Consider the following 25975-nt stretch of genomic DNA (forward strand, 5'->3'; position numbering starts at 1 on the left):
ATGCTCCATTAACTCCATATTTTGAAGGATAAAAGTACTATAATAGCCCTTATTTTCTCATTCTTTAATTTTTTTTTGTTCTCTCTTTTTTCTTCTCTTTGACATCAGATTTTCTCATCCTCCCCCTTCCTCCTCCCCAGATTCCAAACCCAAGCAGGAAATCCACTCGTTATTCGACCCAAAAATCAACCTTTTTAGACTATCAGTCTTCGATTAAAACTCATTGGGATCCCACACAACCACCCTCAAGATCAACCCCTCTACATTTCAAACCATTTCTCCCTTTTTGGTGTTACACTTCACATCCGAAACACACCCTTTTCACTCTCCCTCTCTTCCTCTTAACCCCAATTCCCTATTCACATTCCCATTCTCAACTACCAAATCCTCCCACAGCTCCTCCCCATTCCTCTCCTTAACCAGTTGCGGCTCCCCCACTTCCGCGAACCCGGACAACCATCTCGGAACATATAACCCAACCCCCTCCTGAAATCCAATTCCCGATCCTCAAAACTAATTTTCTTTTTGTGGGACAATAGAACCATTACAACAGTAGAAGAATTAGAGCACTTTCCTCCTAAAAAAAAAACAGAAAAAAAAACAGAGAGTAGGCTTTTGTAACAGAAAGAAGCTAGACGTTGTCGTGAGCCCGGACTGGAAGCAAAGTCCAGACTTGAAACAATTCGAAACCTTGCTACTGGAATCGAAATGCTCAGTTCATGGTTCAGACGCCGGTGACTCCTTCTAGGCCCAGTTCATGTGTTCACCGTTCTGGATTGACCTGCTGGACCTAAGGACGTGGTTCAGACGCTGGTGAAGTCCCCGGCGGGCTAGATCGTAGATGCAGATTTGGAGGTGACGTAGATGTAGATCGAGGAAGGGGTGGAGAGAGAGAGATGATGAGAAAAGCGGGCCGAGGAGGAAGAAAAGTGGATCAGTCGCCGAGATTTGCCTGAAGCCGATTGAGGCAGCGATTTTGTAGAGAGAGAGAGAGAGAGGAACAAGAGAGAGAGAGAGAGATCGGTGATGTGAGACTCAGAGAGAGAGGGGGAGAAAGAAAGAGAGACGGCAAAGAAGGAGACGCCGAGAGAGAGAGGGATGTAATTTTTTATTTTAAAGGACTCTAAAAACAATTAAAAAAAATTAAAGAATGAGAAAATCAGGGCTATTATAGTAATTTTATTCCTAAAAATATGGAGTTAACGGAGCATTTGGATAGAAAGTAACAGAATTGACCTATTGGATGTAAAATTGAAAGAACAAGGAGTAAACGTGTCAAATTAAAACACGATGGACTGGTCTGTTTTTTCAATGAAACTTCAGGGATTAAACAATATTTAACCCTTAAATATACTAGTATCTTCTGTGCATGTAAGGAGAGACCGAGAGAGTGATGGAATATGGGAATGGACACGGTTCAATCACCTTTTGAAGTACCTCCACTGGCTGCAGTAATTGAAAAGAAAATCATATGTATGTGTGATGCCGTGGTGGCATTGGGAGATCTATAGAACAAATAAAGAAGTTTGAAAGACCCATTGCTAGGACTGTCATTTGGTTTGGCAATTACCAAAAATGACCGAATACTAACTGATGTTTTAGGTTTGATTAATTATTTGTTTGGTAATTGAAACCAACTAAACCAAAACAAAAAATTATCAAAAAAGTTGATTCAATTTTGATAAATGCCAATATTTACCGATTACCTAAATATTACCTATATATCTTCTAGTTTTCAATACACACACATGTATAATAAATATAAACATAAATATACAATATTTAACATTATTACTACTACTAGATTAGTAGTACACATTATTACTACTACTAGATTAATAGTACACATATTATATAGATTCAGCAAGCAGTACAAAAACAAAACACCCCTAAGTGGTCGACAGAAAGAATCGTTCCTTAGAGCACCCTAAAACCGTACTCTAACACATAATAGGAACCCAGCATACCCCTAATACACCCACCTTTTAGAAAGTTCACGCACATTTATTCTAACAAAAACCTAGTACTCCAAAGCTTGAATAAAATGTCCCTCAGAGTTACTAAATTTTTGCGATCTCTTCTCTAAAAAAAAAATAATAATAAAGCCCATCATCTTTTTGAGAGAAAAGATGCGAATTCAAACCTATCTTGAAAAATAGAGAACTAAGTCAACTAACATTTCTATGAAACCAATCAGGCCAGGCCCATATTAGTGAACCTACAGAAATAGGTCATATACTATTGAGTAACCCACTAAAAGATGGTTAGATAACTATTTTCATTGAAAATAGATAAAACTCTATGTTATATGTGCATAGAAAATTAAAAAATAAGTAGGTAAACACAAAGTCTCCAAAAATTTATAAAATTAAAAAATAAAAACAAATTTCTTTCATTTCAATTTATAGTTAAAAAAAAATACTTGTTATAAATTTGATAATACCGAAAATGAAACCAAAAATTGGTAGAAAATACTATACCAAAAAATTTATATTATAATTGATAGCTCAATTTTACAGTACCTCAAAACTCTTTTAGGCAAACAACTCACAATAATATAATTTTTGTTGTAAATATTATATATATGTGGTTGTCTACGTAAATACTAAATACTCATTAGTTATGTCTTTATAATGTAAACTTTACTCCTATATAATGGGGCCTAATGAGAATGAATGAGACATTTCTACCTCCTCATTTCATTTGTCTCTCTCTATTCTATATCTCTCTTATTTTCTAGTTTATAACACGTTATAAGCACCATTTACTCTTCATTGTTTTTTTAATTTTAAGCTCCATGATGATCAAAGTGTTCAATGGTATAATTTCGTTGCTTATGACAATGAACCATGATCTATGAGTTTATTATTAAAGGTGGTATGTATATAGATGATTATATCGAGAATCTACGTTCTTATTACCATTTGTTATGATGGATTTCACAAAATCTATATGGTACAATTCCACATATATTTTTATAGAAAATTTTGAACACATATTTAATATGCAGTATGCAACTTTGAAAACCATTGTTCTAATAGTCAAGACTCGAGTCTGCTGACCGAGTAATCTAAGAACCTATGGCTCTACAAACATCACATGAATATTTTTCCTATGGGATCCATTGTTTATATTCACCAACACTTCGAAACCTTTGTTTCGAATAAGAATTTTATTATTATTTTTCATAGACCATATAGTTCTAATACTTATAGATCCTCACATGGCTGCAAATGTGGCTACGATAACCACTTTTGGCGCATTTGTTGCATGTCCTAACATTAGTAGCACTTTACCAAGCCCTCCTCAAAGGTAATAAAGCTGAAATCAATTATATTGATCAATCAGATCCCGTGGGATTCATCTGAGCCACTGGACATCACTCGACTCAAAATCGACATTTTCTTTTTGTGGATAATAGAAAACATGTTGATGACTATGGGGTGATCAACAAAGTCTGACCCGCAATCATGACAATTAATCCCACCATGAATACGAGAATGATTTCAACTATGCATATGATGATAATTACGATTGTAAATGCAGTAGTGCTGATGGTCATAAAGCGCGGTCATGATTACAACAATAAGTGTGGTAATAATTAAGTCAATAAAGCACGACAATGATGACGGTCATAAAGTCGATAATAATTATAGTATAAAGACGGAGTAATTATGACTTTTGACCCAAGTCCTCCTACACCTATAGATAGGGGGCACGACGACAAGGTAAGATATCTCATTCTGACTTATTTGACTTGACTCAACTAAGAAAGTTATTGACTTAGGCATCATAGAGTTTTCTGCAGGTACTACCCTTTCCTCTTCGAGCTGACGGTCAAACATCAGAAGGAAAGGAAGCTTCTAGATCATTCTTGATAAGCTCCCACTTCAGTCTGCATTAATTGGTGAGTCAAAGTCCTCTTCGAAATTTTTCATCACCAAGACGTGGTGCCGTATGTGGGAACACTTTTCCCTAAAAAGTGATGGCGAGATCTGCACCTCAAGGAATCCCATTTCTGTCACTAAGGACAGGGAGTGACGAAATCTAGGCCTCAAACGACGTGGCCCTAAACCTACCTAGAGACCTGAACTTGCCTCTAATAGATGAGACGCAAAGGTTCAGGTAAGAACTCGAACAACTCAAAAAGAAAAAACAAGATTGGGAGGATCGCCGACAGAGGATGCTAGAAAGAATCCTACAACTCGATAGTGACTCGTCGGATGGTGAACTTAGCGACGCTCGCCAAGCCAACAGGGTAACCAACGAGGTAGCCAGCGACTTTACCAATGGAGGATTGGGTAGAACCCTAGTCAAAGAGGTTGAATGGCACATTCAATGGTGGAATAGGAGTAGAACGCCCAAGAGGGATAGAAATGATGAGTGGCCCGAGAAAATAGAGAAAATGGTTGAAGAATGCAAGCAGGCCAACCTTCGAGAGCTCGCATATGAGATCGCAAGAGACATTGGTAAATCTTTGTTTATTCCTAACATTTTCAACACCGAGAAGCCTCAAAGGTTCACCACATCAAAGGGTACAAATTGCAGATGTCTATCAAGACAACTGACAAGAATTTGATGTGCAAACTCTTCCCCTCAAGCTTCACGGGCACCGTGTCGACATGGTTCCAAGACCTCAAGCCCCAATAAATCCCAGATTTCGACACGTTGAGCCGAACCTCCATCTCTCAATATTTATGCAGTTGCAAACAAAAGAAGGACATGGCGACCCTGTTCAACACTAGGAAAAAGTAGGAGAGATAATAGGCTATTTCTTCAAGAGATTCAAGGCAGAGATGATGCACGTTAATTGTAACCCTCAGTGCGCGGTTATCGCTTTCCGAGAAGGACCCTTCCTAGGTACACGTTTATACGAAAATTAAGAGACATGGATGATATTGTTACAAGGGTTTTATTCACTTGTAACAATATCCGAGTCGAGGGGGCAAAACCCAGGTAATGTTTTATTCACTTTTTAGGTAACGTAGACTAATGTTATTTCTTTTAGTAATCATTTGTCTGATTTTCACTTCCTTTTGTATTCGAAATGTATTTGTGGCCGGTGGTTGGAATAAATAAAATATTGTTTACTTAACTCGTGTGGTTTCACGGTAACCCTTGCATGCGGAACAAGTTGGGATAGCTCTAACCAAATCTCATTTCAAAATAATACATGAGGCCGGTGGTTGAATTAATACACAAGGTCGGTGCCTAAATGTGGGTGCAAGGCCAGTGGCTGAAATAATGCACGAGGTCGGTGGCCAAAATGTATGTATGAGGTCGGTGGCCGAGAGGAATGCATGAGGCCGGTGACCAAAATGTATATGTGATGTATGAGGCTAGGGGCTGAAATGAATATATAAGGCCGGTGGCCAAAATGAATAAAATGTTGTTTATCAGACTTGAAGAAAAATGGGGGCAACTTCATGTCCTATGCAGAACTAACTCTTCCCCTAAGAGTATTCCATGAATTCATCATATATGGTTTGATTTTGAACTTTTGATACTGTAAATATAATCGTGTTCTTCATTGTTATTGAGCATCTTGTAAGCACCGGTTCTTGGTAACAGTGGCAATGATATATAGGGGACCAATTATTTTTCTTCTTGCACTTATGAGTGCACAACAAAGAAAAACAGGGGGCGAGATGAGAGTAAAAAAAAAAAATAAGAAGAAGAAGAAAAGGCTCTCGGTGAGGGAAAGGCGGGGTTCAGAATCCGGTGAGGGAGAGAGAGAGCGAGCTAGATGTGCATTGTGACTGGAGAGAGAGAGAGAGTGGCATGACAGTGTCTGTAGTTTATTAATTAGGCTAAGGGCATATTTGTCATTTCTCTTTAAATTGTGTTAGTAGGAATAAAAATATGTTGTTAGGGTAAGTGAGATAATTTTGACCAATGTTAGTGCTTTGGGTCAACGACCCTAATATTATTGCTTTCAAACCAGAAGATGAGATGAGTATTTTGTGTTCAAATATCAAAATTAATTAATTAATATTCCCTTGAGTGGACTTCTCTCTTAAAAAAAAAACACAAACCCACTTCCTCAGTTTCCTCCCCCTTCTCTCTTGCTAGATCTAGATCTATATTGATCTAGATATTCAGCTTGAGAGTCGGGGGAAAGCACCGATCTATAGTTTTCCCAGGGATCATCTCTCTTCAGAGGCTTTATGTCTCTTATCTCGGCTTTCCTTTTCAAGTCTGCTCCATCTAGCCTCCCATCTCCACTCCCACCATGCTCCCTCCTCGCCCTCCTTCCCCTCCTTCAATTCTTCCCCCATCTCTTAACCCTTTCTCTGTTGTTGATCCTTGAACATCATCCAAAACTGTCATTTTGCTCTATTAAATCTGTCGCTTTACCTTTATCATCTACAACCACTATCACTGTTGCCCTTCGTGTTGTTTACCCAGCTCTTCGGAGCTCCGATCTTCAGAGCGTTTACCTTCGATACACGAAGGAGATCACCGCTTAGTTACGTATGGTATATGCAGATTCCATCATCCCATGGTTCTTTGGTTCTTGGTACTTTCTTATCTCCGACTATTCGGTAACAATCGGAGGGATGCTTTAAGTTCATCTCGGTGGATGCTTTGGGTCTCTATGGCGTGTTTTGGTTGTTGGTTTATTGGGATCGTTTGTGTCCTTGTTCGATGCAATCTCTGCATCGTGAATGTTGGATCTAGAGACGCTGTTGCATTGGACCTTCTTTGTTGTTTGTGTTTGCTATTTTCTGTTTTATTTGGTTTAGTTTGGTTGGGCCTCTGTTGCCTTCTCTCTGTAATCTTGTTGGTTGTTTAATGAAGTTGTTTATCTTGCCAAAAAAAGAAAGAAAGAAAAAAACCAGAAGATTAGTTGGTATAGAAGAGTCATGCATGCTAATAAAGCCAAGCTGCGAGAGAAGAGACAAGCAAGAGGAAGAAGAAAGACAGAATCATTCATAATCATCAGAACATTTTTCTAGTCAATCTCCATTTGTACAGATAAGGAGGTTTATTGTCTCACTCAAAACTAGACATAATAACTGCTTGAATATAATCTCATTCTGACACCTGATGATTCCAGTAAAATACTTGCATACTAATTCTACCGTGCTGCTAGGTCCATACGCTCACCATACTGGTGGTTAAGACTACATATGCAAATATACGTTCTGTGTTAGTTGAAGTTCCCACATATTAATATAAAATTAAATATTTCACTAATATTGAGAATACATGTGGTGAATTAACTTCCCGCTACCTTGCCAAAAAGCAAAACCTAAATACCTAATTTCTCAGAGCAAAATCTAACTACTCGTTTTGGTATCACTTTAAGACAGCATCTAGCCATCTATCACATAGTCAATCAATCTGACAAGTCTAATCATAATTTAAATTACACCACTACATTTGACACCATGACCACTTAGAGCAAGTGCAGCGGTTGCACTTTGACTGAGCAAAGGGAGGGATCTGCTGATGTGTTGACCAGGTACGTTAATTTCTTGCTTCCACCGGCCCATCTTTGACCAGGCAAGTCTTTCCTTTTCATGACCAAGGCCGAAGAAACGGGCAAGCCCGTGACTTATTTCTTGACCTAGGCAAAAGCTCTGCCAGCTCGGCCCAAGCGCAGCACATGGGTGACGTTAGTCACTGACGTCCATACCAAAACGCGCTGGACGCTCGCGTGGAGAAGACGGACCAAGCAGAACACGCTGCAGCACGTGAGGAACACGATTTTGTTGCCTAGCGAGAACAAGTGGGACGTCCCTTGACGCGTGGAAGCTTTCCGTTGGATATCAGCAAATTTGAAAGCAACGGTCCTTTGATCTGGGCCGTTGTTTTCAATTAAATGTGTGGATCCGACGGTAATGGAATTAATAGCAAATTTGAAAGCAACAGTCCTTTGATCTGGGCCGTTGTTTTCAATTAAACATGGGTGAACAGTGACCGTGAACAGTGTTGACCGGGCAAGAAAAACACCGGGTGTAAACCCATGTCTAGTGACAGTGAATAGTAACTTGACTGGTCGAATTCTTGACTTCTCGACTTTGTCTTTTCTTGAATATGGGTGAACTTGCTCTTATAGAAGAATTGACAATGTGGCCAGGATTTTGTAACATTATAACTAACAAACACCTCATATCTTACCAACTTGTTGAAATCTTAAATGGAATTATAGTAAACAATGGCTCCCAGTACTTTTTTTAATGCAGTGATCATCTCTTATAAGAGAAGTTTTAGACAGAAAAGCCATCCATGTCACAGCTCATCACAACTACAGATATCTTACTACACCATTACTATTTGGATTACTTATATAGTTTTTTTTTTTAACATACACCACTATTTATTATGAATGCAAATAGTAACTGTTTAGTGTTTACTCATATAGATCAGGCACTATTTAGGCTAAGTGCTTCTCATATCAGAAAACAATCACTAATCAATTTGAGGTGGCGTTCGTAACATATTTTCATGCTTGTAAATGAAAACAGGTTCGGCAATCTATTTCTTAAAATGTGGAGAACAAAATTAAAAAATATTGTTAACTTTTACTCAGAGAAGCTAAAAACAACCGTCTAACATTTTCACCTTTTACTTCAACTGAATGCAGATAGACAATCTTTATAAGAGCAGACACTATTAGGGAAATACAACAACAATTAGTTCAAACAATTCAAAATTATAATCACAGCTATCACAGACCGGTGACTGACCTCATTCAGTGAGTGGTCCGTTCTGCCTTGATGCAATAGAGATACAAAACGATATTGCTTACTGTGTTGAACAACAAAACGAGCGTGAAAAGGACTGAAACTATCACAATTTGTACCACAAATTCAGAAGTCACCATCCTCCACCATCCACCATGGCTCAGATCCCCTGTTAAACCCAACTGGACTTGTAGAATGCAATCACTGAACAACCCTAAAATCAGGGCAGGAGTCCCAAAAATCAAAAGCATCATCAAACCCAACATTTTGTTTCCCTTCATCAAAGAGCTGCTTTTTCTCATAGACTCTACCAGCCCACGCGATTCTATCACAACAATTGACGATGCAAGGTTCCACTCCAAGTGAAGATGTACGCTACCCAGCAATATAACAATATCTAAAATATCCAGCTTACTCTCCTCACTCCCTCTAATCACCTTAAATAAATTTTGCCCCAAATGAACAAGATTAAACAACGTAACCATGTTCGGAATAGAAATTATGACCATACCGAGGAGAGGAAGGAATGAGACAAATGCAGATTTAAAGAGAGCCGAGATTGGTTTAACTGGTCGGCCATAATATACTGCGTATGTGATTGACCAGAGACCCAAACTGTAGTGGATGAATCCTGAGTAGGAGAAGATGAAGCTAAGGGATGAGAAAGCAAGAGCTAAGAGAGTCTCAGATTGGAACTTGTTCGGAAACGGATGCTCGGCCTTTAAGAGATTTTGACGGGTCGGATAGGCTATAGAGGAGAAGGATTTGGGGAACAGATAGAGAAAAGAAAGATAGAACAGATATAGATACTCTGCTTTGAGGATCCTCACACACTCGCCAAGCACGGTGAACAGGTTCAGACGTAGCGATTCCATGGCGGCCGGACTTTTTTTTTTTTGAGAAGACATGGCGGTCGGGTTGGGAGATGGGGAGGGTTTCTGAAGCGGTTATGAAACACTGGGGCTTGATCGGAGGTTGCCACATGCTTCTTAAATTGTTCCAATTTATCTGGTCAAAGAGTATGGCTTGGGCACTACTAGTTAAGTCCAGGGCCTAACCCAAGCTTAGTCCATGTTAGTAAAAAATGAAGGACTTGCTCGGCCCAGTTCTATCCCTTTTACATGCCTACTTCACGTATTTGTTAGAAGGTGCAGATACTTGTAAATTGAAATTTTTCGAACGATGGATTAAAGTGAAGTTCACAAGGCACCCTAAGTTATGTTCACACAGATGTACGAGAGACATACCAAAACTGCATCTTTGGAAGGTAAACATTAATTTGTTTCTTTTGTTGATGACTTTTCTAAAAGAGTACTACGGGTGTACACAGTGATGGATCCGGGATGTAACTTTGGGGTGGGCTAACTCTAAAATCCTGGATATAACTTTAGGGTTTAGGTTAAACCAAGGTATCCCCCACCCGTAGGTAAGGACTAATCCCTCTCGAGCCGGGTCGGACCCCATTTAGGGGGGTAGCTCTACCAATACTGGCTGCTCCATTCACAAGGCTCGAACTCGAGACCTTACTTAAGGGGAACAAGCTCCTTACCTTTGCTTATAAACTTTTTTTTTTTTTTTTGTCAAACATGCTTTGTAGAATTTTAGAATTAAATTTTAGAGAAATATTAATAGAAACAAAAATGCTTGAGATCCCAAATAATTATACCAAATATCAATACCAAATGATGTGGCAAGTGCCATATCATCAAACTATTTTTAGCATGTATTATTATATTTTATTTTTATTCTTTAAAATGGAAAGATCAATAATTAAAAGTTATTGTTGTTTAATTAGAAAAAAAATGTATATGATAATCAACAATAAAAGGAATGAAGAACCCTAAACCAAACCTAATGAAGAACCCTAAACCAACTGGAGACTTTAACATGCAACTGTAGGAAAAAGCCATCAACCAAAACAGAGTAAATTAATAGAATAAAAAGTTGTGTATGGCTTAATTCATTAGTTCATTGGCAATTGAATAATGATCTATTATATACTGTTAGTGGTGGTGGGTTTCATCCTGATGGAAATAGAGATATGTTGGGATGGAGTAAATGAGAAATGATGATTTTCAATTAATGGCCAGATCCATTTAATATGAATTCTCATATTGTTAGAGGGAGAAAGAAATAGTTGTACTATTATATATACAGTCTCCCAGATTTGATGTAATTTCTTTGCACTATTCTCTAGATTTCTTTGCTCTTTTGATTATGCAGATGTGGTTGTTTTGTTTGAGGAAGGGCGGTAGCAGATCTGGTTGTTTGGTGAATCACGTTCTTCTTTTTTGCTGATTAATTAGTTTTCTAGATAAAATCAATTAAATTTGCTGGAAATTATTAAATTGAATGTCATAACACGTAAGACGCCAACTCAGACGTCATGTCATTTGGTATTGCTTTTTGGTATAATCTTTTGGTGTCTGTAGCACTGCTCTAATAGAAAATGTTGTAAACTAAAGAAAAAGGGAGATTCTATTCATACCTCCAAATTTGGCATTTGGACTTCCCCACTTAATAGACCTCAAACTTACTTTTATAAATAACTATTTTGCTATCTACACCTCTCTAATCTTCCTAAAATGCCCATCGTCCAATAAAATCAATAAAAGCTCTTTTTTTAAGGTTCTATTTATATTTTCAAAAATCATTAGTTGGACCTCCTTTAATTTTTGAAGATTTGGAATTGCAACAATTTTTCTTTTTTCATTTTTGAAAGTTCATCCTCCATATACAAGTTACAGAGGTGCTAGCACTTTTTCAATGAATTGTCGACTCTTGGTTAGCATAGGCAACAATTCCATGTTTGCTCATCATCTCGTACAAATATGTTTTCCAAGTATTATTTTCATTGCATTTAGGTGTCATTATCCCTAAACTGATTCAATAGCAACTTGAAATGAACATGGTTCTTTTGTTTTAGATATGTATGGGATAGTGGAGGAAATTACAATAATCAACCATGAGTCTAGTGCATTCTCTATAGATTTATATCATAAGGTTGAATTTTTCATCATATCTATAGAATAGTTCCACATAAAATTGCTCTGACTGATGATGTGGGGGAAGATCGATCTTGTGGACAAGTACTCATTGTTGCATTTATCATATAAACGTGTTGGAGTACTGCTTTTTGTCGTCATTCGTTCACATGTTTGTTTGCATTCAGAATGAGTAGGGCTTCATCAACTGAGGTGTATTTGTATTTCTCATTTTCTCTCCTTTTATTTTTTATTTTTTATTTTTTTTTATAGCGCAGTGATAGATCTTGTAAATTGTCAGCTGTGTGAGCAAGGAAGTCTATCACTTTACAAGGACAAAGTCAAATTCTGAAAATTTTGACTACAATGTTAAATAACGTTTGACGATATATATTTTAGAGTTTACATTAGAGGAGAAAGTTTTTTCCAAGTTGAAGAGTATTACTGTTCGTAGAGATAAGAAAAGTTTTTTTTTTCTTTTCCTTATTTATGTCTTTATTAGTAATTTGACATGAGTTCACAAAGTCAACTATTATTTGAAAAAACGGAGAGGTCCAAATACCAATATTAGAGGTATGAATAGAAGCTCTCAAAGAGAAAAAGGGAGCAAAATAGGGAAAGAGCAAAAAAAAAAAGCAAGAAACAGGGTCGTTTGAAAATTAATGTGGATGGGGCGTTTCGAGCTGAAGATGGGAGTGGAGGTATTGGAGTAGTAGTTAGGAATGAAACTGGTACGGGTATTGCTAGGTTGGCTAAGCCTTTTTTACATGCACACTCGGTCCTTAATATGGAAACGGAGGCGTGTAGAGCTGGTTTACTTCTTGGTATTCACCAAGGCTGGACTGACATTGATATTGAAAGCGACTCTGCCATTCTGATTGCTGCTCTCAACAGTGAAGAGAAAAATTTCTCTGAGGTAAGTCGAGTTTTAGATGATTGTAAAGAGTATTTGTGTGCTTTTCAATCAGTTAGAGTTCGACATATTTACCATGAAGCAAATGGTGTAGCGGATAGGCTTGCTCACCTTGCTAGTGGGTGTGATATTGATGATTTGTGGTTAGATGAGATGCCTGTAATCATTCAGGATATTCTCTACGAGGATCAATGTAACTGTTTCTATGTAGCTCGGGGTTCAGGTTTTATGTCCCCCCCGATGCACAACCCTAATATTAATATAATAAATGGAACCGGGCGTGGGGCTGAGCCTCCCAGCTAGGCTGGGTTCCAAACCCCTTTCAAAAAAAAAAAAAAGTTGTAACAAAAGGAAAAAAAAATAGAGAGAAAGGGAGAAAAAAAGGGGAAAAAATGGTGGGTCTATTAAGACCTCCCAATTTACTATTCGGATCTCTCTTCATTTTTTTTGCCACTAAACTTCCTGATTTACCCCTATTTTTATCTATTTACACCTTTGTTATATATGCAATGTTCCAATAATAAAAGAAAAAAAAATTGCACCTCCAAACTCCAGTTATCTTTCATGATCAACTAGGAGCACACCAAAAAAAAAAAAACTTTTAAGATTAACGATTTCTCTGTTTTTGGTAATTATGATCGACTAATTTGAACTCTCAATTTCAAACCCCATTTTGTGTTCTTCAAACAATTTGGCATTACTTGATGTAGTTGAAGTTGGATTTCCATTGGAACAATTTAAAGAACCATATAATTCTTGATTGCCCAACTAGGTTTGATGAATCTTGGTCAATCCTTTTTGGGTTGAGAGAAAAGTCAGTGAAAGTAAGTCTTGACTCCATTTTTGTTTTCTGATTTCAAAGATATATTGACATTGAAATTGCATAAATTTAAATTCAAAGATCATCTAATCTATAATTTATAGAATCTAATAATAAACTTGAGATGAAACACTGAAGACGTCTCAAGCTCCTGGAGCCAGTGACAACCAATTAGGAGATGGGTACTAGAAGAGAGAGAGGGAATGAGAAGAAAGACATGAAGGAATAGTGAGGAACAGGGAAAGGAGAATAGAGAGAGGATTACAATAGAGAGTTGGAGAGAAAGAGAGATGTCTACTGCTTAGATCATATGATACATGTTTTTCTTTTTCTGTTTTCTAGCTTTGATCAAAACGTGTTTCTTCCTCTTCTTAATCTTTGATTAGATGATGATTTTAAATAGAGAAGATGGAATAGCTATTTCAAAGTTTGAATTTTAACTTTCTAAATTTTGTGGATAGGGATAGAATTAGAGAGAGAACTGCAAGATGTAAGAGGGGAGCTGCAGCTCTCACGATGTACATGCATGTTTTTTTTAATTTGATTTTTTATATATTTGTAGAGGGGTAAAATTGTGCAAAAAATGAAGGAGTCCAAATAGCAAATTGAGAGATTTGAATAGAACCACAAAAAAAAAAAAAGGAACAAAATAACAAAAAGAGGGAGATGGAAATGTGGAAACAGCCAAGAGAACAGGCATGAATTGCCTTTAAGGAGCTTCGAACTAGTGTTGGGATGAAAATAGGACAACATCTTGCCCACTGAACCAGACTTGGCTTTGAGAAGAGGTTAGTACATATAGTCTATAAATTATAGAAAGACTAGCCTCTCAAGTGGATACGTCACTCGGTGTACACCATGCTAAATGCCCTTTTTGTCATGTCTGCAATGGGAGAGGAGCAGAGTTGTGCCCTTAAGGACATTGGTTTCAGGAATTAAACCCGATGCATTAGCAGTAGTTGTATCTCTGATGGCAACATTTGTACTTTTTGTTTCATCTGTTGTTGTTGTTGTTTTTTTTTTTTTTGAACATTAAAAGAAATATTACAAAGAAGATTCCATTGGAATCTTATACAAAGCCTTATTAAAATTTACATATGAAATAATTCTAGTAGGGAAATTATAAAACCATAAACTATTATGAACAACATTTTGACCTAAATCTACACCATATTGGTCTCTCGGAAGATATGCCAGAAAGAAATGTTTGAAAAACTGGCTTGAAAATGCTGAATATCATTAACAATCAAAGAAACTCTTTGAGGAATCTTAGAAATACCTCTAACCATCTTGATTAGAAGAAGAAAATCACCATCAACTTGAAGTTTATGAGAATACTAAGTTGTTTAGCCCACAACATACCTGCTTTTAAACCTATTGCTTCAACATTGAGAACAGAGGGGTAACCAATGGGAAGATCACTTGCAATAAGAACTGATACATTGCTATCACGAATCACAAACCCTACAAAATTTTCCAACAGCATACACTGAGCCATCAAAATTTAATATATAACAATTATCATTAGGTAGGTTCCAAACAATCAATTGTTTGTGACGATTTTTAAATTTCTGTAAGGCAATCTTATTAGCATTCCAAAAATTTTAAAGAAATTGTTTAATATGATCGAATAACAACATGATTAATTGTAGGTTGTTTTTGCTGAAAAAGCAATTTATTTCGTTGATCCCATAATCTCTAACCTACTGGAAGTATTTTCTCTATCAAAGAGCTTGACTAGTGTTCCAATGAGTATGAATCCAATTAACTAAAGGAGGGTGTTAATGTTAGAAACTGAAGACTCTAATTTAACGTTTAGAGAGAGAGAGAGAGAGAGAGAGAGAGAGAGAGAGAGTGAAGACACGATATATAGTGGTTCGTTTCCCGCTAAGGCGGGAAACTACATCCACTTGAAGCTTTTACTATGTGTCGGGCCCTAAGGCTCAACAAGATTACAAGAGTTGTAATAGGATGATGAGTAAGTGGGAATGAGTCCCATTTTATAGGGAAAGGAGGCTCCTTCCTTCACTTGTTTTCCAATGTGGGATACAAAAACAACAATTCTAGTCTAGAAAGTATGTTGTTGAAGGCAACTTGGCAAGGTTGGGAACTTGGCTTCCAACAAGCTCTTGAGCACTTCTGAACATCGTGGCGTAGCTTGGACATCAGGCTACCAGATGCATATCGTCGTTGGTCCCACCACGGCTTGTGGGCCCCCATGAGGGTGTTGTTTATGCTTGGTGACATAGATATTACCCTTGTTAGTAGAGGTATCTACAAGTCCCCGAAGTCCCCAAGTGAGAGGAGCTTCTTGGTTGGGGAGTTATAAACACGATGTCATCAAGCATAAACAATGTCCGAGAGGCGCCTAGCCCCTACAAGTCCCTGAACTCCGTAAGCAAGAAAGGACTCGTTAACCTGCACAACAAAGACAAGAAAAATGCACATATGTAGAATGCTTGTTGTATTGGGCAACATACGTGAGTTACATTGATATGCATTGGCATATATTAATGTACGAGGTGCACGAAACATGTTGATGTATATATGTGAACAGTGCCGAGTATGATCGGTTTATGAGATATGAGCTCGAGAATGCACATGATTTGTGTAAGCATAGTAAGAATGATCACATGAGGTGAATACGATGCATAAACTGAGTGATGTGCGCAAGGAAATGAACGAGGCTGAGTTGATGAGGTTATACTCGTGAGGCGTAAGTTGCACGAATGCCGTGAATGCGAGAGTTTGTAACTCAAATGCGGACGTTTATGAAAGTTTGGTTTTCTCTCGTATTAATGGGACGAGAAACGAATTCGATTTGTGGCAAATGACAAATGGTAGAAGAATTCAATGTTCCATTAATGTGTACTATACCGAGGAGACGCGAGTGTAAAACTCGGGAATGCCGGGAAGGCAAGCGCATGGAAACTCGGGGAGGCCGAGAAGGCAAGAGCGTTAAAGCTCGGGGATGCCGTAACTCATTAACGGGTAACTTGTAGGTGATGCCTTGAGGCATGAGCCTAACCGTTGGTAATTATGCTGGGCTGTATGTACAAGTCCTCGAAGTCCCCAGTCAAAGAGGGTTTTCTTGCGGGTTTGATATCAAAGCGTAGCTTTGTGCTGTATATCGAGCATAATGAGTGCGAGTACGTCGTCCATCTACAATTTTTGTCAGAGCGAACGCTTATGCCCTTTCTGGTGGGCCCCTGCTAGGCCCTCCGAGAAGTCCCCAACTCTTGGTTATAGACTTCCGTATGGTCAGAAAATTGTTTGATGAGGGGAGCTGCGTTTGAGCAGTGGGCGTTAGGTGGCGAACCTAATCTTTCATACCCAAGCATCGAGGGTTAACTGCCTGATCAATGGCTACCATGGGCTGCGTTAACCAGTCCCTTTACTCTTTCCTGGATGAGAAAATCTTGACTAAAATGCCGCGTAGCGGTCATTGTCATTATGAGGTGTTGCCTTATCGCTTGGCGGTTGGTTGTGGACTATAGACTTGTGGAGTCTAGACGTGTTTAGGTCTTTTTCCCGTAGGGAGAGTTTGACAAAGTATGGTGGCCAAAAGGCTAGACAAAATATTTGCATATAGAGTATATGTAAAGTTTGCTAATTGTATGAAAAATGACAAAAAAGCATAGCAAGTATTATGTGGAACTTATAGCCATGTAACATGCATAGTAGATAGTAGCAAATGTAATAGGTGTCCATATAACATTTTGGGAGTAGCTCCCGGTGAATAGTATGAAGCATTGTGAACTTAGGGCTTAACTAAAGCGTGTTGGATATGTTCGAGCGAGTTGGGTGTAGTTGAGCGGGTTGGCACTGTGAGACCATGTGAGGCTTGGCCCGAGCAAGTCTTGGCCATGCTCGATACCAAGCGAGTCGTAACCCAAGCAAGTCGTAATCCAAACAAGTTTAGTTGAGTCACAAGTGTCAACCCATTTCAAGCATGGCATGGTTTGTTTAAGTGAGTGTCACATGTTTATTTAATTAGATTGCATTTAAATAAAGACATGGTATAGGTAGCATATACTTGTAGTAAAGTTGCTAATAACATTTTTTGCATTGCTGTAAACATGCTAAGGTTCTTTGAGATATAAAGCGTGGCAATAGAGTGTAGGTGTAGTAGGTGTGCTACTAAAACATATAACGTGTGTTATAAGCATGCTTTAAAAAGTCACAGAAGCATATAAATGCATATCAAGTGTGATATGTTTGTAAACATGCTTAAAAGTTATTTGACATATATGAAGCATGACATTAGCATGACAATAGCTCTAATTGCAAGAGCATAAAAAAGAAGATATAGTTACTTATCTTATGCCGATTTGGAGTGAGTTGGAGTTTGAGTTGGAATTGATATAAATACCCCAAATCATGTTGGAGTTGTCCAAGCATGACGCTCCATTGTTTTAGCGAATGAGCTAGGTATCTCGGTAAAGTGCACCAATCCACCATCAAGGTATTGCTTGAATGAAAAGCACTACTCAAAAGAGGTAGTGAGAGTTCCTTGAAACAAATTGGATGGCTTAATATATATAAGCTTGTAAAATTGTCAATATGAAACAGATTGTTTATATATGCAGCTTATGTGGTAAGTGAAGCAAATAAAAATCACATATAGAATGTGGTTGTATGAAAATAATGAGCCTTAAAAAACTGGCAGCTAGCGAATCAGGCCACTTGGTGACATTGTATCAAACTATCAATGCAGAAACAAAGAGTACTCGTGGATGCTAGCAATGCTTCATGATATGTAGACTTTGGTAATTATGATATTTGATATCAATCATGAGGAGGAGTAAAGCAGTATGGGCAGAGAAGAGACGAGATTGGTGTGATCATGTTTGGGGTTATGCTTGACTTATATTCCAATTTGAGTATGATATCAATTATGAGCCAAAATGCAGCTTTGTAACAAGTAAGAAAGAATACATTGGTCGCGGCCCTCGAAACATATTGTAGTTTTGACTTAAAGAAAAATGGTGATAGTGATAAGATGATTATGAGCATATGAGATTAGCATTTGTCTGTGATGTACTCATTAACTATCATGATGTGCTTGTACATGCACAAGAGAGAAGTTGTCACAATTTCAAATATTATATTGTAATATGAGGTAGCAACTAGTTTGTATAAGATAGAGACTTATCATGCTTATTATATGAACTCGTTGAAAGCACACTAACTGATATTGTACATGCATATTTTTGAGTAATTGCAAGACGTGTGAGTAAACTGTGCAAAGATGAAGACAGGACGTGGCGTCCATGTAAAATCAGCAAGTATGTTTATGACAGTCTACTTTGAAAATTTATGAGATGTGAGCAATCTCATGTGCCAAGTCTTTGCATATTAGAAAGACACATATAGACACAGCAAACTAAAAAGACACGTCTGCATGGCATGCATCTTTAAATAGTAAATAGTAGCCATTCATTTAGCAATAGAAACAGAACTAGCTATACAAGTATATAACAGTGGCCAAAGGAAAACAGATTGATGCATAGGGACTGAGATTGTGGGTGATAATTGCACAAGGAGCAACAAACGTATATAGGCATCATATGATTATTGATAACTTTGAAGAATGGCAAGAGTATAGACTTAGCTCATGCTTGCTCGTTGAAGATTGCTGCCGGGAACAATGTACTGCTGGGATTTGGGAACCTCTTGAGAATTCATTTCTTGCTCTGTATACAAAGATAGTAATGAGTGGGTGTCCAAAGAGGATGTCTGGGTGTGAAGAGAAGGTTTTGGTGTGCAGCAAACAACGTTCTAGCAGCTCGCGGAGCTTTGCTTAGTGGAGTTGCAGCTTGGCGGTTGCAAATTGGTGTCGTCGCTTGGCGGTTGACAGACTATTGATCGATGAGATTCTCGACACTAACCAAAAGCTTCGTGGGTGAGGACCATTCTCTTCGACGCTGATCAAAGAAGAAGTTTGGAGTTCCGCCACAATTGACGCTCTGCCACCATTGAAGTCCGGTCACAATTGACATTCCGCTATGGATTGAAGTTCCGCTAAGAATGTCTGCCAAGAAGTTCCATCACAAATGAAGCTCCATCAACTGTTAAGAGTATCCGCCCAGAAGATTGAAACTCCGCCACAGTTGAAGCTCTGTCGAAGTTCCGCAACAATTGAAACTTGGCGGTGTGCAACTTAGAGTTTGGCGGCTTGGTGTTGCTACTGGCTTGAAGCAAGTGATTGAGAATAGGCTTCTTGGAGGTTGCTAATGAAGCTTTATTGCTTGTGAAGTTGGTGTTCGACGGGCCTTTGATCAATGCTTTGTGCTTGCTGGATGGAACTTGCCGCGAGGATTGCAAGGGTGGCCAGTTGGCTACTTGGCTTGTGGAGCATGACGTTGACTAGAGGTGGAACTTGTCGATGACGGGGTTGTGATCAATGATAGATGACGACCTCGTTAAGTGAGATAAGCATTGAAGATGAAGATGATCAAGGAGTTGGCTACTAGACTTTGTGGATCATGACGTTGACTGGAGGGCGAAAGTTGTCGTTGACTTGACTTGGCAAATGGCGTAAGTTTCCGCCAAGGAGGTTAAGTATTGGTGATCCACATTGGGTAGATGGCGCTTGGAGCTGAGTATTGTCAGATCAACGTTGGCGGTGAGAGGTAAAAAGCAAAGTTTCAATTTTTGGTGGCGGTGCGACAAGCTGCATTTCTTGTTAGCATTGACTGCAATCAAGGCGGTAAGTGTTGTTGCTGATCAAAGAGCAGCCAAAGAATAGCTTCTGGGTGTCCTCCAAGACTTTGGGCACAAGTTGTCGCTAAGAAATTTTATCAAAGTTGACGATTGCACTGGGCGGATGAGCTCCTCAACTAGAGAAATGAGAAATATTTGATGCTGGCGGTGATTTCACGACAAATGTGTCGGAGGAGCTCGGTTAAGAATAGTGACGAGAAGTTTCGTCAAGAAGAGCTTGTACTGAGAGTTGACGCTTGACGAGCGCTGTTGGTGGCTTGGTGCGTCAAGGTTCGTGTTTGACGGAAGGTTGGTGTGTGTAGTCGGACCTTAGTTTGGCGGCTGAATGCACCATAGAAGAAAGCTAGGTGCAACAAAAACAAAATGGGTGTGAAAAGTATTTTCCTGGGTGTCCAAAGTAATTAGGCACCCAAAAATTGTTTTTTCTATGTTACCACCAAGTACCCTTTGGGTGTGTTTTTCCGCTAAAGATGGGATATTTTGTTTTACCGCCAAGTGTGATACTTGATGTAATGAAGGAAGGGAGCTGATCATAATTTGAAAATATTGAGTGATGATCAAAGAAAATTGGTATCAGCGATCAAATTATAACTCAAAGAAGAAATAAAAAAAATTCCGTTAAGTTGACTTAACGTGTGGTAAGTGACTGAGCCCTTTGTATCGGGTTCCCACAGGCGGCGGCAATGTTAATGTTAGAAACCGAAGGCTCTAATTTAACCTTTAGAGAGAGAGTGAAGACACGATATATAGTGGTTCATTTCCCGCTAAGGAGGGAAACTACGACCACTTGAAACTTTTACTATGTGTCGGGCCCTGAGGCTCAACAAGATTACAAGAGTTGTAACGGGATGATGAGTAAGTGGGAAGGAGTCCCATTTTATAGGGAAGGGAGACTCCTTCCTTCACTTGTTTTCCAATGTGGGATACAAAAACAACTATTCTAGTCTAGAAAGTATGCTGTTGAAGGCAACTTGGCATGGGTAGGAACTTGGCTTTTAGACAAGCTCTTGAGCACTTCCGAGCATCATGGCGTAGCTTGGACGTCGGGCTACGGGATGCATATTTTCGTTGGGTCCCACCACGGCTTGTGGGCCCCCCACGAGGGTGTTGTTTATGCTTGGTGACATAGATATTACCCTTGTTAGTAGAGGTATCTACAGAGGGGAATGAACTCGATTTAAAGGAATGAAAGCAGTTTCCATAAACTTACTACCCAAGAGCATTCAAAAATAGATGATATGTAGTTTCACTATTAGCCTTGCCGAAGGGGCATAGATCAATTACATTACTGAACCGAGCAAGTCTATTAGACATAGAAAGCTATATATCCTTGCAACAATAATCAAGCAAAAAATTTATTCTTAGGAGGTAATATAAGCATCTAGATTTTCACAAGAGCCTTTGAATTAGGAGAAATTTGAAGATCAGTAGCAGATTAACAGTAGAACAACCATTAGGTGAAGGTCCCCATACCTTTTTTTTTTAAAGCTAATGTAGTGGAAACTTGTTAAATTGGTTAAAAGGTTACCAACCTAAATGTTGACATGTGTTATTTTAAAAACTAATATTTGTCATGTTAACACATTCTTTCTTGATATATAACATTTTTCAGAAACATATAACAAATATTGTCAAAATAATAAATTACACTTTGTAGAACTAAAATTACGACTCATGATCACACTCTTGTGCTTGTGGTAATTGAGTGGTTAAACATGTAAATATCATAGTTGCATAACTTTTATCAAATGGAGAACCTCTTACAATACAAGTACATACATATCTTTTGGTCTAATATTACATTTACCATGTTCACAACATAAATATTGTCGCAGTTGTAAAATGGTTGATAATTTTGTAAATGATGTCGTATATCAATCGTTGTCACATCTTGAAATTGGTTTAGAAACTTGTAAATGTGGTCGTAGGTGGAGTAATTACCACAAATAGAACTTTAACTACAATTTTTTACATCAATTTTCATCATTTATAGTAAAGTGTATCTTCCAGTGTTCTAAAACTCGGCCGCCCAGGCCGCCGCTAGGCGCTGGGTGACAGCTGTCTGACTCGATTAATGCAAAATTGGTGAGGTTGGGCAGGCTGAGTTTGGGCGGCTGCCTAAGAGGCCTGAGCGGCCGACTAGTCTCCAGGGTGGGTGAGCAGTTGGGCTAGGCGGGTTTCTGAGTTTCTATATAATTTTTTGGGTTCTTGACCAAAAGCACCAAAATGAGGCAAATTTATCCCATTTACCCTACCAACAGATTTTTATTCCCTGTTACCCAATTTAACATAAAAAGACAATTTTTCCCTCAGTTAAATTAATAAACTACATATATGCCTATGATATCTCTCTCTCTCCCCCCCTCTCTCTCCTTTGATCTAAAACACACACTCTCTCTCCACCTCCGGCAGGCGACGATTCTCTCCCCGATCTCCAACTCCGGCGCGGTTCGACCTTTCACCCAGATTTCTCAGCAACTTGCAAGTGAGCTCGACCGCGTCCAACAGCTGTTGCTCTGACAACGACGATCAGATGACATCGTCGATGGCCTCTTAGACGCCTCGCCGGCGCGGGTCGACTTTTGCCCGTATTCTGCTACAGCTCGGCCGACGCTGACAACGACCACCATTCGAAGTCTTCGATGGCCTCCTGGATGCCTTGCCGTCTCCTTGGCGTCGCCGGTGCTCGACCCAGGCTGTGGCAGAGGAGCTTGGTGATTGGGTGCCCAGAGCTTTTCTCTGGGTGCCCAAATCAATTTCTAGTTTTTTTTTTTAAGTAACGGGACAGAAGGAAAGATAAAAAAAGTTTTGAATGTCTATTGCCCCCTAATAGACGTCGATTACCCCAATAGACGTTTTAAAATTGATATAATATCTTCGTTTTTTTTCTATTCAAATTTTTTTTGTCTAATTTTAGGAAAATTAGTTCCCATTTCTGCTATTTAATTCTATTGGAGGGCAATAGACGGCTATTGGAGGGCAATAGACGTTTTGAATTGATGTAATCTCCTTGTTTTTTTTTTCCTGTAATCAAAGTTTTATTTGTCTAAATTTAGAGAGATTAGTTCCTATTCTGGCAACTGAAAGTCCTATTGGGGGACAAAAGACCTCTATTGCCCATCTATTAGGGGGCAAACAACTTTTCGGTGAGATTTTCAGCAAATTCCGGTGGGCGGCAGCCGATGACGGGAATCCGGCGATCGGTGACAGGAATCAGGCAAAAGTTGATCGGATTCTGGCGAAATTTGACTGGATTCCGGCGGCCGGTGACCGGACTCCGAATGTCGGTGATCGGGCTCCGGCGAAGTTTCCCATGTTTCTCTCTCTTCCATTTTCTCTCTTTCTCTCTCTAGGTAACAAAGGGGTGAGGGTAAAATGGTATTAAAAAAAAATTAAAAAACAAAAAAAAATCTTAATGGGGTATTAGGGAAGACTTCCTTAGAGTGTTTTGGGTAAGAGGGAATTAAAAAAACTTAATGGGGTAAATGGGAAAAAAATCTCTAAAAATGGGGTAAATGGACAAAAACCCTATTTTTTTTTTCTTTCTTGGCCGCGAGACGCGATCTGCCTCTCTTAGTCTCTCTCAATCCAAAACCCAGAGGTTTGCCTCTCTCTCAATCGACCACCATAGCGACAGCAACTCCGCCAATAGACCACCGAGTGGCTCTTTCTCTCCCTTCTTCGCACTCTGACTCCTCTCCAATACTGCTCCTCTCTCACCGCGTACTGCCAACTCTCTTCTCCATCACTTCATGTGCCAAATTGACATACATGTGATTGGGTTTATTGATTGGTTTTCTGAAATTGATATGTCTTATCGATTGGGTATATGAAATCGATGTTTGGGTTTATCGATTAGATGGACACTAGCTTGCTGCAAATCTTGCAATTACTATTGTTTGGAACTGATGGTTGTTTGATGTTTATTCAAAAAATTGATGATTGTTTGATTGTTTGGAAAATCCAGTGGAAGATCTTTTTGTGGGGGGAGAGAAACCTTGTGGAAAATCCAAATATAGAATATGGTGGTGTTTTGATCCTGTTTGAATTGAAAGTTGAAGACTTTGTTTCTAATTAAGTGTCGCCACTTAGTGTCAGAATATGAAACTACTATCCTCATATGCCATTCCCTGAAATTCCTTATTCCAAATGACCCCAACGTTGGTAAGCACAAACGCTAATAGGAAAACCCCGAGTTGTTGCTCTGACTTGCTCCAGCACAACGTGGAAGGACCTTCTACTAGAGCAGCGTCACAAAAAGTAGCTCTGAGAGAGCAAAAATGAGCCCATGGAGAGCAGACCCCACAGGATACCTTGAATGTATTGCTTCTCAGTGACATTGTCTTATCTGTCTGAATCAGAATCCAATGCAATAATGATCACAACAGCAACAATGATCACAATAACATTTACTATTAAATCATTGAGTTAGTTCTTCACCAATATATATCCAAGCAATGCAAAAAATACACAAGATGATGATGTAAGAAAAAAAAGGATAATATCACAAATGGTCACTCAACTTTACATATTTAACATTTTGGTCACTCACATTTTAAATATATCAATTTGGTCACTCAACTTTAACTCTATTATTCATTTTAGGTATTTTGTTAATTTTTTTCATTAAAAAAAATTATTTGCCAGAATATTAATGATATTTTCGTCCAACCAATTGTGAAAATTGAGAAGTCCGTATTAGAATGATTGAGAGAAGTAATTAAAGTATTATAAAATGCTCCTTGGGTGACTAAAGTGATTGATAGGGTTAAAGTTGAGTGACCAAAGTTATATATTTAAAAGGTGAGTGACCAAAGTGTCGAATAGATAATAGTTGAGTGACCATTTATGAAATTCTCCCAAGAAGAAAAGCAGTAAATCCAAACACTTTATGATGATTTGAAGTTCGAACAATGCAAAGTCATGGTATCAAAAAAGCTACACTTTTCCCTTTCTTCTGTGAAGAGGAACAATACATAATGTGATTGTATATGCAGTAAATCAGTAAGATTGAACACACAGTGATAGTTCGCGCTTATATGATACTTCAGGAATTATGGTGGACCAAAATATAGGAAAGGAGAATAAGAGGGAGGAAACAGAGTTCGATGTTTAGTATCAAAGACAGCTCTAGGGGGATAAATCATTACCTATATGTTGGATGTAAAATTATATCATGCATAACTGACTAAAATTTCAAAATATATTACAAAATAGTTGCCAAAAGAGCTAAGAATTGGACAAAATTGATTGATATTGGAAGTACAAGGGTACATACGATGAAATTAGAAGTGCAAGGGCACATGTAATTTAGGCTATAAAAGTTAGGGAGGTAAAATGAATTTTGCTTTATAAATAAACGAAGATGATCAAATAATAGCTAAAGTGTGCACATGAAGTCATGACAGTTCAGAACTTGGTAAACAGCTTGGTCAGTTAGCAGAGGAAAAAATACATTTTGCTAACTGATTAATATGGAGTAAAAAGAAAAATACACTTTGAAAAAGCATACCACACCCGAACCATTAGTACAAGTGCAGACCACAGAAGCTATAACGTACAGGAATAAATTACAGTAATACTCATGGCTACATTTATCAGTAATTCTATATATTGTATGCATTTTACAGTATGGTTCTAACCAAAAGATATTGAATATCAAAATCTGAGACACAGCAAGAAAAATACCTGTATAGATCTTAACTGTAGGTGTTTTTTCATATATGAGTCACTTTCTGTATAACTCCATCCATACAGTACCAAAGAATAGCTATTAAACAAAAAACACAAAAGCAAAATAAATGGGTTTTCTTTGATTTAGGGATCAAGTTATATCATT

The 25975-nt window shown here is 38.3% G+C and overlaps 1 protein-coding gene across 1 annotated transcript; it reads right to left on the bottom strand.

Annotated features, from left to right (window-relative positions):
• Window positions 1–8511: 8511 nt before the first annotated feature.
• Window positions 8512–9677, bottom strand: LOC112192923. Its single transcript, XM_024332865.2, has one exon. It carries the CDS (start codon window positions 9599–9601, stop codon window positions 8702–8704), a length of 900 nt encoding a protein of 299 aa, XP_024188633.1. The 5' UTR covers window positions 9602–9677; the 3' UTR covers window positions 8512–8701.
• Between the last annotated feature and the right edge of the window lie 16298 nt (window positions 9678–25975).

This window comes from Rosa chinensis, chromosome 3 (genome assembly GCF_002994745.2).
Source record: "Rosa chinensis cultivar Old Blush chromosome 3, RchiOBHm-V2, whole genome shotgun sequence".
Taxonomy (NCBI): domain Eukaryota; kingdom Viridiplantae; phylum Streptophyta; class Magnoliopsida; order Rosales; family Rosaceae; genus Rosa; species Rosa chinensis.